The sequence below is a fragment of the Thalassophryne amazonica genome, unplaced genomic scaffold, assembly GCF_902500255.1.
Source record: "Thalassophryne amazonica unplaced genomic scaffold, fThaAma1.1, whole genome shotgun sequence".
In the NCBI taxonomy this organism is placed as follows: domain Eukaryota; kingdom Metazoa; phylum Chordata; class Actinopteri; order Batrachoidiformes; family Batrachoididae; genus Thalassophryne; species Thalassophryne amazonica.
In genome coordinates, this window is record NW_022986246.1 from 497,087 (window position 1) to 510,839 (window position 13,753).

A 13,753-nucleotide genomic window follows, 5' to 3' on the forward strand; every position below is an offset into this window, starting at 1 on the left:
TAACTGCAGACACCACGTCAAGGAGTTACATCAGTAACTGCAGACACCACGTCAAGGAGTTACATCACTCGCTGCAGATACCACATTAAGGGGTTACATCACTCACTGCAGACACCGTGTTAAGGAGTTACATCACTCACTGCAGACACCACGTTAAGGAGTTACATCACTCACTGCAGACACCACGTTAAGGAGTTACATCACTAACTACAGACACCACGTGAAGGAGTTACGTCACTAACTACAGACACCACGTGAAGGAGTTAGGTCACTAACTGCAGACACCACGTTAAGGAGTTAGGTCACTAACTGCAGACACCACGTTAAGGAGTTACATCACTAACTGCAGACACCACGTTAAGGAGTTACATCACTAAATGCGGACACCACGTCAAGGAGTTACGTCACTAACTGCAGACTCCACGTCAAGGAGTTACGTCACTAACTGCAGACTCCGGGTCAAGGAGTTACGTCACTAACTGCAGACTCCGGGTCAAGGAGTTACGTCACTAACTGCAGACTCCGGGTCAAGGAGTTACGTCACTAACTGCAGACTCCGGGTCAAGGAGTTACGTCACTAACTGCAGACTCCACTTCAAGGAGTTACGTCACTAACTGCAGACTCCGTGTCAAGGAGTTACGTCACTAACTGCAGACACCGCGTCAAAGAGTTCAATCACTAACTGCAGACTCCACGTCAAAGAGTTCAATCACTAACTGCAGACTCCACGTCAAAGAGTTCAATCACTAACTGCAGACACCACGTCAAGGAGTTACATCACTAACTGCAGACACCACGTCAAGGAGTTACATCACTAACTGCAGACACCACGTCAAGGAGTTACATCACTAACTGCAGACTCCACGTCAAAGAGGTACATCACTAACTGCATACACCACATGAAGGAGTTACATCACTAACTGCAGACACCACATCAAAGAGTTACACCACTAACTGCAGACACCACGTTAAGGAGTTACATCACTAACTACAGACACCACGTGAAGGAGTTACATCACTAACTACAGACACTAACTGCAGACACCACATGAAGGAGTTACATCACTAACTACAGACACCACATGAAGGAGTTACATCACTAACTACAGACACCACATTAAGGAGTTACATCACCAACTACAGACACTAACTGCAGACACCACGTGAAGGAGTTACATCACTAACTACAGACACTAACTGCAGACACCACATGGAGTTACATCACTAACTACAGACACCACATGGAGTTACATCACTAACTACAGACACCACATTAAGGAGTTACATCACCAACTACAGACACTAACTGCAGACACCACGTGAAGGAGTTACATCACTAACTACAGACACTAACTGCAGACACCACGTGAAGGAGTTACATCACTAACTACAGACACTAACTGCAGACACCACATGAAGGAGTTACATCACTAACTACAGACACCACATGAAGGAGTTACATCACTAACTACAGACACCACATTAAGGAGTTACATCACCAACTACAGACACTAACTGCAGACACCACGTGAAGGAGTTAGGTCACTAAATGCGGACACCACGTGAATGAGTTAGGTCACTAAATGCGGACACCACGTGAAGGAGTTACGTCACTAACTGCAGACACCACGTGAAGGAGTTACGTCACTAACTGCAGACACCACGTGAAGGAGTTACGTCACTAACTGCAGACACCACGTCAAGGAGTTACGTCACTAACTGCAGACACCACATGAAGGAGTTACATCACTAACTACAGACACCACATGGAGTTACATCACTAACTACAGACACCACATTAAGGAGTTACATCACCAACTACAGACACTAACTGCAGACACCACGTGAAGGAGTTACATCACTAACTACAGACACTAACTGCAGACACCACATGAAGGAGTTACATCACTAACTACAGACACCACATGAAGGAGTTACATCACTAACTACAGACACCACATTAAGGAGTTACATCACCAACTACAGACACTAACTGCAGACACCACGTGAAGGAGTTAGGTCACTAAATGCGGACACCACGTGAATGAGTTAGGTCACTAAATGCGGACACCACGTGAAGGAGTTACGTCACTAACTGCAGACACCACGTGAAGGAGTTACGTCACTAACTGCAGACACCACATCAAGGAGTTACGTCACTAACTGCAGACACCACGTCAAGGAGTTACGTCACTAACTGCAGACACCACGTTAAGGAGTTACGTCACTAACTGCAGACACCACGTTAAGGAGTTACGTCACTAACTACAGACACCACGTCAAGGAGTTACGTCATTAATTGCAGACACCAAGTTAAGGGTTTACATCACTAACTGCAGACTCCACGTCAAAGAGTTACATCACTAACTGCAGACTCCACGTGAAGGAGTTAGGTCACTAATTGCGGACACTACGTGAAGGAGTTACATCACTAACTGCAGACTCCACGTGAAGGAGTTACATCACTAACTGCAGACACCACATTAAGGAGTTACATCACTAACTGCAGACTCCACGTCAAAGAGTTACATCACTAACTGCAGACTCCACGTGAAGGAGTTAGGTCACTAATTGCGGACACTACGTGAAGGAGTTACATCACTAACTGCAGACTCCACGTGAAGGAGTTACATCACTAACTACAGACACCACATTAAGGAGTTACATCACCAACTACAGACACTAACTGCAGACACCACGTGAAGGAGTTACATCACTAACTACAGACACTAACTGCAGACACCACATGAAGGAGTTACATCACTAACTACAGACACCACATGAAGGAGTTACATCACTAACTACAGACACCACATTAAGGAGTTACATCACCAACTACAGACACTAACTGCAGACACCACGTGAAGGAGTTACATCACTAACTACAGACACTAACTGCAGACACCACATGGAGTTACATCACTAACTACAGACACCACATGAAGGAGTTACATCACTAACTACAGACACCACATTAAGGAGTTACATCACCAACTACAGACACTAACTGCAGACACCACGTGAAGGAGTTAGGTCACTAAATGCGGACACCACGTGAAGGAGTTAGGTCACTAAATGCGGACACCACGTGAAGGAGTTACGTCACTAACTGCAGACACCACGTGAAGGAGTTACGTCACTAACTGCAGACACCACATCAAGGAGTTACGTCACTAACTGCAGACACCACGTCAAGGAGTTACGTCACTAACTGCAGACACCACGTGAAGGAGTTACGTCACTAACTGCAGACACCACATCAAGGAGTTACGTCACTAACTGCAGACACCACGTTAAGGAGTTACGTCACTAACTACAGACACCACGTCAAGGAGTTACGTCATTAATTGCAGACACCAAGTTAAGGGGTTACATCACTAACTGCAGACTCCACGTCAAAGAGTTACATCACTAACTGCAGACTCCACGTGAAGGAGTTAGGTCACTAATTGCGGACACTACGTGAAGGAGTTACATCACTAACTGCAGACTCCACGTGAAGGAGTTACATCACTAACTGCAGACACCACGTTAAGGAGTTACATCACTAACTGCAGACTCCACGTCAAAGAGTTACATCACTAACTACAGACTCCACGTCAAAGAGTTACATCACTAACTGCAGACTCCACGTTAAGGAGTTACATCACTAACTGCAGACTCCACGTCAAAGAGTTACATCACTAACTGCAGACTCCACGTCAAAGAGTTACATCACTAACTGCAGACTCCACGTCAAAGAGTTACATCACTAACTGCAGACTACACGTTAAGGAGTTATGTCACCATGTTAATGAGTTACATCACTAACTACAGACAACACGTTAAGGAGTTATGTCACCATGTTAATGAGTTACATCACTAACTACAGACAACACGTTAAGTAGTTATGTCACTAAACACAGTCACCGTGTTAAGGAGTTATGTCACTGCGTTAAGGAGTGACATCATGCGTTAGCGGGTTATGTCACTAACCAGTCAATCCCAATGTCCTCCCGGACCCCTGAGACATAAACAGAGTACACGAGGCTGCAATGGTTCCAAATGGTATAAACAGGAGTGAACGTATCACCTTAAGATTTTTGCATTTTCCCTCTTCTTGGACAGCAGCATTTCAACCTAAACTATTTAACAGTATGAATGTAAATCAAACTGGATTTATCTATACATGAATAGCCAAGTGGCCTTTGTGTACACGTGTGTGTAACTTCGATCACAGAGAAACTGGGGAGAGCTGACATTTACCGTTTATGTTTTTGGGTCAAGGTTGAAGGCTGCAAAAACGAAAAGTTGATAGGACAAATATTTTTGGAGAAATCAGGAATATTAGATAACAGTGAACAATGGACACTGATGTCACCATGAATCCAGATGTAACCAGATGAGCTGAGAACAAAGGAAATATCTCAACCTTACCAGTTGTAAAACATGACATCAACTAAATGTGCCAAATAAGAAATACAATTATTCACAAAACTTTCTCATTTTAATTTCCTGCAATCATTACAGGAACATTGTTTAATTTAAATGTCAGCTACCTATTTTATAAACACGACCAAATCTAGATCCCATGGATCCCCACAGACAACACGCTAGTGTTTTTTTAAGCTTTGTGATTAGTACATGAATATTATTCTTACTGATTTAAGACTTATGTCACTGAAACATACGTAGGTGTTAGTCAGTTCTCAGCTCTGGTCTTGCAGAGTCCTGCAGGACCGCAGGCCTGTGTTTAGTGGATATGAGAGTCAATGAGTCTCCCTTGACGGGATGCTGGTACCCACTTCCCTTTGAGTGGATAGAGACATGCAGTTTAAATGTCTTAACCAAGGACACAGACTGGGAGCGTGACCGGGAATCAAATCCTGGTCTGCAGATAAGTAATCCATTCTATTTGATCACTGATCACTGGGACCGGGGGGGGCACAGACACACGTCACATCTGTCACTCAGAAAGTGTGTGTGTGTGTGTGTGTGTGTGTATACCAGCGTTCAGTCTGTGGTCCAGGATGCTGACTACTCGTAACATGTCCAGACTGTAGTCTGTGTCCACAAACACAACATCCACCTCCAGACCACCGGCTGCTGTCGGCAGCACACAGCGACACAGCAGGTGATACAGCAGCTCTGTCTTACCTGACGCACACGCACACACACACGCACGCACACACACACACTTGGTGAGCAAGCAACCCAGCTTAAGAGAACTGGATCCTGGAGCTGAACTCACCTGTTCCCTCGGCCCCAAACAGCTCAACCACCTCACCTGAGACAGACAGACAGTGACAGACACACTTTGATTAGGAGGCAGAGCTCAACGGTACCGACAGCGCGGCAGGAACGCTGGGAATCCTGACATTTCCACGGTATCCAGGGAAACAACATTCAGTCCACACTTAGATGGTCCAAATAAAACCCTGTCAGTCCTTTCTGCAAACAGTTTGAAAACAGTTTTAAACTAAAACACACAATGTGCTATCTTATTTTACAGCCTCTTCAAAGTAAAAGCATTAATTTGTTGTGGCCAAAGACGAAAACTAGATTGGTGAAAGTGAGCGTGGACACTCACCATAGTCTGGTCCTCCATCTTCAGGAAACAGGCGAGGTTCAATGTCCTTTAAAGAGCGCCGAGACTCCAGCCTGGCAAACAGCTGCAACGACACACAGCTGATCACTGCACAACTTTAACTGTACCAGCTAAAGCTCACACGCCGGCACCGGCAGATGTGGCTGCAGAAGGTTATTGGACCAAGGTCAGAGCACTTTACCATTTATTTATTAAGGGGGAACAGTGTGACTGGGACTTAAATTTCCAAACAGGAAGGAGTTCCAGCTTCAGTCTGTGTGGAAGTTGCAAACAGGAAGAGGAACCCTTCAGCAGCTGATTATTCCTTCAGTTGTCTGTTTGCACGCAGCATATTTGTCAAGAGCTCGTATGTGTGACATGTTCAAAGTGAATTTTCTTTCTGCAAAGTTCACAGGTTTTTATTGCCACATTCTGGGTTTTTTAAGTAGCTCCATCATGAATGCTGTGTTTAATGAATCATTTCTAAGTTACATTTTTGTAATTTTATTTCACTTAAAATAACATTTCAGAACAATTCATTTCTGATTATTCAGTGGTGAGTCACTCAATCTAAATACTAAATTTACATATCATGAATGAGATGAATTATTGTCTATGCCAAATACTACAGAGGTAGTAAGATGATCAGCCACAGCATGAAGTTATGGGGAACAAAACAGGTGAAGATCTGTGAGCAGCAATATGGTTTCATGTCGAGAAAGAGCACTACAGATGCAATGTTTGCTCTGAGAATACTGTTGGAAAAGTACAGAGAAGGACAGAAACAGTTACATTGTGTGTTTGTGGACTTAGAAAAAGCTTATGATAGGGTGCCAAGAGAAGAGCTGTGGTATTGTATGAGGAAGTCTGGAGTGGCAGAGAAGTATGTTAGGGTAGTACAGGATATGTACAAGAATAGTGTGACAGCAGTGAGATGCGCAGTCGGAATGACAGACTCATTCAAGGTGGAGGTGGGATTACACCAAGGATCAGCTCAGAGTCCTTTCTTGTTTGCAGTGGTGATGGACAGGTTGACAGATGAGATCAGACAGGAGTCCCCATGGACTATGATGTTTGCAGATGACATTGTGATCTGTAGTGAGAGTAGAGAGCAAGTTGAGTCTAGTCTGGAGAAGTGGAGATATGCTTTGGAGAGAAGGGGAATGAAAGTCAGTAGAAGCAAGACTGAGTAAATGTGTGTGAATGAGAGGGAGCCCAGTGGAATAGTGCAGTTACAAGGAGTAGAAGTGGTGAAAGTAGATGAGTTTAAATATTTGGGGTCAACTGTTCAAAGTAATGGAGAGTGTGGTAGAGAGGTGAAGAAGAGAGTGAAGGCAGGGTGGAGTGGGTGGAGAAAGGTGGCAGGAGTGATTTGTGACCAAAGAATATCAGCAAGAGTGAAGGGGAAAGTTTACAAGACAGTAGTGAGACCAGCTATGTTGTATGGTTTAGAGACAGTGGCACTAACAAAAAGACAGGAGGCAGAGCTGAAGATGTTGAGATTATCTTTGGGAGTGACAAGAATGGACAAGATTAGTAATGAACATATCAGAGGGACAGCTCAGGTGGGACGGTTTGGAGACAAAGTCAGAGAGGTGAGATTGAGATGGTTTGGACATGTGCAGAGGAGGGACCCAGGGTATATAGGGAGAAGGATGCTGAGGATGGAGCCACCAGGCAGGAGGAGAAGAGGGAGACCAAAGAGGAGGTTCATGGATGTGCTGAGAGAGGACATTGAATTGAATTTGAATTCAATGCAGGTGCAGGACATGCAGGTGGTAGAAGAAGATACAGAGGACAGGGTGAGATTGATCTGCTGTGGCGCCCCCTAATGGGAACAGATGGGAGAAGAAGATTGTGTAAGCCAAAAAACAGCTGTGGTGGCCAAGTGGTTAGTGTATTTGGTTTCAGTGCAGAAGGTTCCCGGTTCAAATCCCACCCCTGCCACATTTCTCCATGTAATGAGGAGTTGTGTCAGGAAGGGCATCCGGTGTAAAACTTGTGCCAAATCAACATGCAGACCCACCTTGGATCTGCTGTAGCGACCCCAAGTGAAAATAAGGGAGCAGCTGGAGGAACTTAAGAACTTTGAAAACAAAGCCCAGACGCATTGGGACTTTTATTCTGAAGATAAATTACGACAGGAAGACAAGCAGAAATTAAACCTGTACTTTAAAAATGGGAAAGTAAAATTAATATAACCACTTACATAAATCTAGCTGTTTCAGGACTTATTTTTTTTAAAAAGAGTAAAAGAAATCTTAACTTTCTGTTTGATAAAGATAGCTTGGCTAAACTAAAACGTTTATTTTGAAACTTTAAAAACGGGGTTTTTTTAGACTAAAGTGTCGAATCTCCGCTGACAGATAAATGTTAAACATGTAATCACAGAGAAGTTGTTTAGTAAAATATTTGATCATTTCTGACCTGAGCTCCGGTTTCCGTCATGTCTCCAGATTCTCCCGCGCTGACGTCATTACCGTAAAGTTCATGTGGTACCCACACAAATTCTTTACCGTAATGGCACGTCAGGTGGGCACGAGAATCAGAGAGTGTGGGTTTGATCAGATCCTGAATCCAGACTAAGATCCAGGCTTTTTCTGGACTTTTCAGTCATACTAATATTAATAAACTCTCTCTTTATTCAGGACAAACACGGTGTAACATCCACACATTCTTTATTTCTTTTCATTGAAGTCCGCGTTAGAGTTCAGACTCGCACTGTTTCTAATAATAATAATAATACAGAGTGTTTCAAAAGGCTTTAAATCATTTGCAATGTAAATATCTGAGTCACTACACAGTTGAGGTAAATTAAACTAAAGAGGCTTCATGTGGAGCACAATGTGATTTATTCAGCACCAGCGTGTTGTTGGAGGAATCTGGGTTTCCACACTCGCTATTCATGTTTTCTCAACCCGCTCGATCATCTCGTGTGATATTGGTGGTCGTCCACATCCTTCGGTGTCACTGGCACCGCTCTGGGCCACCGCCCGCCCTCCCCTATGGACCAAAACAGATGGTAATCCGAGGCCACGGAGGGAGCCAGAATAGAAGAAACAGCCCCGCTGGGACGGCCGGTGCTGAAGAACACTACAGGTGTGCAGTCTTTGTTCGTTTCTTGACTCCAACAATAGAGTCCAGATTCCTTGCATGAACCACCAATGTGGGACAAATCCCTGTTGGAGACATCACTGAGCTGCAGGAGGCCCACAGGGATTCATCAGGGCTCAAACTGTGGATAAAGACGTGGGGACGCTCCCAACCAAAGCTTCCGAGCTCACAGGCTGCCACAGCAGTCACATCGTGACTGATAGTATCCATCATCTCATGTACCTGCTCCTTCTCCTTCCAGGGGGTGAACTCTGCTCTCACTTAAGTCAGTCCTAAGATCAACCGTATGGACGGATGGACGCCGTCTCCTCTGTGTGCACAGGACCAGTCCACGTGTCCACATTATCCTCTATTCTTATCCCGCCTCTATTCAGCAGCGTGTCACCTCCATGATTCAGCGAGGTGCAGTGTAGCGACTTGCTCTGCGTTGTTCTTGACTCCTCACACTCACTCCCCTTGGGATGTGAACTCATGACCTTGTTCTTGTTCTGTTAGACCTCAGTGCTGCTTTTGATACTGTTGACCATAAAATTTTATTACAGAGATTAGAGCATGCCATAGGTATTAAAGGCACTGCGCTGCGGTGGTTTGAATCATATTTGTCTAATAGATTACAATTTGTTCATGTAAATGGGGAATCTTCTTCACAGACTAAAGTTAATTATGGAGTTCCACAAGGTTCTGTGCTAGGACCAATTTTATTCACTTTATATATGCTTCCCTTAGGCAGTATTATTAGACGGTATTGCTTAAATTTTCATTGTTACGCAGATGATACCCAGCTTTATCTATCCATGAAGCCAGACGACACACACCAATTAGCTAAACTGCAGGATTGTCTTACAGCCATAAAGACATGGATGACCTCTAATTTCCTGCTTTTAAACTCAGATAAAACTGAAGTTATTGTACTTGGCCCCACAAATCTTAGAAACATGGTGTCTAACCAGATCCTTACTCTGGATGGCATTACCCTGACCTCTAGTAATACTGTGAGAAATCTTGGAGTCATTTTTGATCAGGATATGTCATTCAAAGCGCATATTAAACAAATATGTAGGACTGCTTTTTTGCATTTACGCAATATCTCTAAAATCAGAAAGGTCTTGTCTCAGAGTGATGCTGAAAAACTAATTCATGCATTTATTTCCTCTAGGCTGGACTATTGTAATTCATTATTATCAGGTTGTTCTAAAAGTTCCCTAAAAAGCCTTCAGTTAATTCAAAATGCTGTAGCTAGAGTACTGACGGGGACTAGAAGGAGAGAGCATATCTCACCCATATTGGCCTCTCTTCATTGGCTTCCTGTTAATTCTAGAATATAATTTAAAATTCTTCTTCTTACTTATAAGGTTTTGAATAATCAGGTCCCATCTTATCTTAGGGACCTCGTAGTACCATATCACCCCAACAGAGCGCTTCGCTCTCAGACTGCAGGCTTACTTGTAGTTCCTAGGGTTTGTAAGAGTAGAATGGGAGGCAGAGCCTTCAGCTTTCAGGCTCCTCTCCTGTGGAACCAGCTCCCAATTCAGATCAGGGAGACAGACACCCTCTCTACTTTTAAGATTAGGCTTAAAACTTTCCTTTTTGCTAAAGCTTATAGTTAGGGCTGGATCAGGTGACCCTGAACCATCCCTTAGTTATGGTGCTATAGACTTAGACTGCTGGGGGGTTCCCATGATGCACTGTTTCTTTCTCTTTTTGCTCTGTATGCACCACTCTGCATTTAATCATTAGTGATCGATCTCTGCTCCCCTCCACAGCATGTCTTTTTCCTGGTTCTCTCCCTCAGCCCCAACCAGTCCCAGCAGAAGACTGCCCCTCCCTGAGCCTGGTTCTGCTGGAGGTTTCTTCCTGTTAAAAGGGAGTTTTTCCTTCCCACTGTAGCCAAGTGCTTGCTCACAGGGGGTCGTTTGACCGTTGGGGTTTTACATCATTATTGTATGGCCTTGCCTTACAATATAAAGCGCCTTGGGGCAACTGTTTGTTGTGATTTGGCGCTATATAAAAAAAAAAATTGAATTGAATTGAATGACCTCCAGCGTGGGAGGAGGTGGACTCTCTCACCACTGGGCTCTGGCCTCATGGTCAGAGTCCTTTAGCTGTCAGGGAGTGACGTTTACTCACTGCACAGCGCCTCCTGCTGGCCTCTGTCATAGTAGCAAGGATCTACACTTTTTTAGCCACAGACATTTTTTTGTCTTATTTATCATCATAAGTATGTACAACCTCACAAAACAGGACAAAAACAGCTCATAAAGTATGTTTTTCTGTGCTTTTTATTCTGTGGCAAAATATGCATGAAAATGCAGGAAATGGTACCTAAAAATTCAAAATGTTCAAGGGGGGGGGAGACACGACCTCTCAGTTGTGCCAGACTGCTTCATAAATCCAAGCCCCCCCCCCATTTACAAAATCCTGGATCTGCCCCTGCAGACAAAATCTATAACAGCCAAGTGTGTGTGTGTGTGTGTGTGTGTGTGTGTGTGTGGCTTTGATCACACAAAAACTGGGGAGAGCTGACATTTGCCATTTGGTATGTTTATGTATTTTGGGTCACAGAGAACATTGTGAGTCGACCGGACAAATATGTTTGGAGAAATTATCAATTTACCTAACCAATAAACAATGGATGCTGAGCTGCAATGCACCATGGGAGTTCAGGGTTTTGAGGTTTTAAATGTTATTGTGGTTCATGTTAGTTTAACGGCAGCACAGTGGCTTAGTGGTTAGCACTGTTGCCTCACAGCCAGTGTTGTGGAAAGTAACTTTGACAAGTTACTTTTTTAGTTGCTTTATACAGGTGCTTTATGCAGTTACTTTATTAGAATCTGCAGAAAACTTGCAACTAATAAGTAATGTAACTAATAAGGTAACAAGTAATCTAACTTGGTTACTCGTAAGATTGAGCAATCAGAAAAGTAACTAATCAGCAAAGTAACTAATAGTTACTTTTCTGACAGCAAAGTAACTAATAGTTACTTTGCTGAGTACTAAATCTTAAAAATAACCAAATTAGATTATGAGTAACTTTATTAATTACATTCAGCAGCTGCCGACAAGGTGTCCGCAGCTGCTAATGAAGTAAATGTAAGAAGTAACTGTAAAATATAACTGTATAGATTAACTAATGAAGTAACTTTCCAAAGTTCCTTTCCCCAACACTGCTCACAGCAGGTCATGGGATTGATTCCCACCTGTGGCCTTTCTGTGTGGAGTTTGCACAGAGTTTGTCTGTTTGCGTGGGTTTTCTCCCACATTTAAAGATATACAGGTTAGGTGGATTGGAAACTTTATAATTGTCCAGGTCTCCCTTGCAAAAGAGATCTCAGTGGGACTAACCTGGTTACATTATTAAAACAGAGTGTGTTAGTGTTATTCATTTATTGTGTTTTTGTAGCTCAATTACTTTACTCAGTTTAGATAAATCTCATGTTGCTGTTACCATGAGTGACTTAAGGTTCATGTTGGTACCATGACTGAAATGTTTAGTGGTTTTAATGTCTTCAGCCACTGTCTTTGTCAAATTAAAACCACCTGCTTCGTGCTGCAAACTACTTTCTGGACTTCTGGACAGCAGGGGGCGGTAAGCCATCTTTATGTTAAAAGCATGAGTGTGGTGAGTGATTTAAAGTTCAATGCAAGTTCATAATATAATGGTAAATATGATAATAAAAAACATGGATGACACAAGAAAGTGAAAACACATATCCATTGTGGTTCATTTAAAAATCAAATGACAAAATAGAAGTAAAAACAAAATAATATCAAGAATAATAATAGTGTGTATATGATAACAAGAACCTAAACAATTTATAAATACATAAAGACAGTAAATTTGACATTAAAAATTACATAATTAACAGAAAATAAATGGATTGAGTTCTTATAAAAACTGTTGAGGTCTATGGTTCTAAAAACCTTCTGGATTCACACACCATTCCAACTCATTATAGAAACTTATTTGCTTAATTTATTACCACCGTTACCACAAAAATGTCAGTTACCTATTTTAGAAACATGACAGAGTCTAAGAGCCCGCGGACCCCCACGGACAACACGCTAGTTGCTCTTTAAACCTTTTGTGCCGTGTCCAAATCTGCATTGCATTCCGTACATTTTTAGCAAATTCTCTCCCAACGTCACGCTGCCGTCTTGTTGGGCTGTCTTCAAACGTACTCTTATCACACAACATGCCTTTTCTTTCCCAGTGAAAAGTTCATTATGACATGTTTGTCACATGTCTTCAGTTAGATAATGTCTGATCCTGGATTGAATACTCACGTGTTGAGTGATTTTCTTAGCCAAGTTATCACTGTGCTGCTTCCAGTTTAGAAGTGGGTCAAACCAGAGGCCCCAGTCCTTAAAGCTTCAGACTTTCTCCGATGTCTCACCCTGTACCTGAATTTGTAAATGTCTCCTGTGCTTTGACAGGCTTTGTGGAGAGCCAAAAGTCATACGCTTTGTTTTCTTTATTTCATGACAGTTGGTTTTCAGCCAATCAGTCCGTTCTGTGTTCTAACCTTAGTGATATGAAATTTGGGGTTCCATAGGGATCTGTCTTAGGCCCCTTGATTTTCTCCCTTTATATAGCACCCCTTGGGTCAGGCTTTTGACAGGAAGCAGAAATGTTTGACCACATTACACCCTTTTTAGTCTTTTAAATTTATTTTATTAGTAAACGGAGCGTGCCGCGGCCTCAACTTTATCTAAATTCTGGGTCTTTTAGTGAAGCTTAGGGCTAGTGGCCGGCGATCACCTTAGTATTTCTTCTGTTTTTCTTGTTGTTTAATGCTGACAAATTATACAGTATTTGTTGTCTTTCTGTCACCTGATTCAGACTTTTCTCTGTTTGAGGTGTGGCTCCATCCAGAGATGGGAGTGAGTGTTTTCTTCTGCACGTATCTCCTCTTGTGCACCAGCATGGACTCTCAAAATTTCCTGTATAATTTTCTGTATTGTCAATTGTGTCTGTATCATGGCCCAAGCAGAGGGTCACCCCTTTGAGTCTGGCTTGATTGAGGTTTCTTCCTCAGAGGGAGCATTTTCCTTACCACTGTTGCTCTGGTTGT

General features: G+C 42.9%; 1 protein-coding gene across 1 annotated transcript in view; it reads right to left on the reverse strand.

Moving 5' to 3' along the window:
* xrcc2 (X-ray repair complementing defective repair in Chinese hamster cells 2) overlaps nt 1–8,027 on the reverse strand; it is a 30,755-nt gene extending 22,728 nt beyond the window's left edge. The window contains exons 1-4 of the mRNA XM_034165327.1: nt 7,995–8,027; nt 5,571–5,652; nt 5,232–5,267; nt 4,988–5,137 (exon numbers count right to left, since the gene is read on the reverse strand). Of these exons, the coding sequence (XP_034021218.1) occupies nt 4,988–5,137; nt 5,232–5,267; nt 5,571–5,652; nt 7,995–8,015 (289 nt within the window). The 5' untranslated portion in view covers nt 8,016–8,027. The remainder of the gene's footprint in view (nt 1–4,987; nt 5,138–5,231; nt 5,268–5,570; nt 5,653–7,994) is intronic.
* Between the last annotated feature and the right edge of the window lie 5,726 nt (nt 8,028–13,753).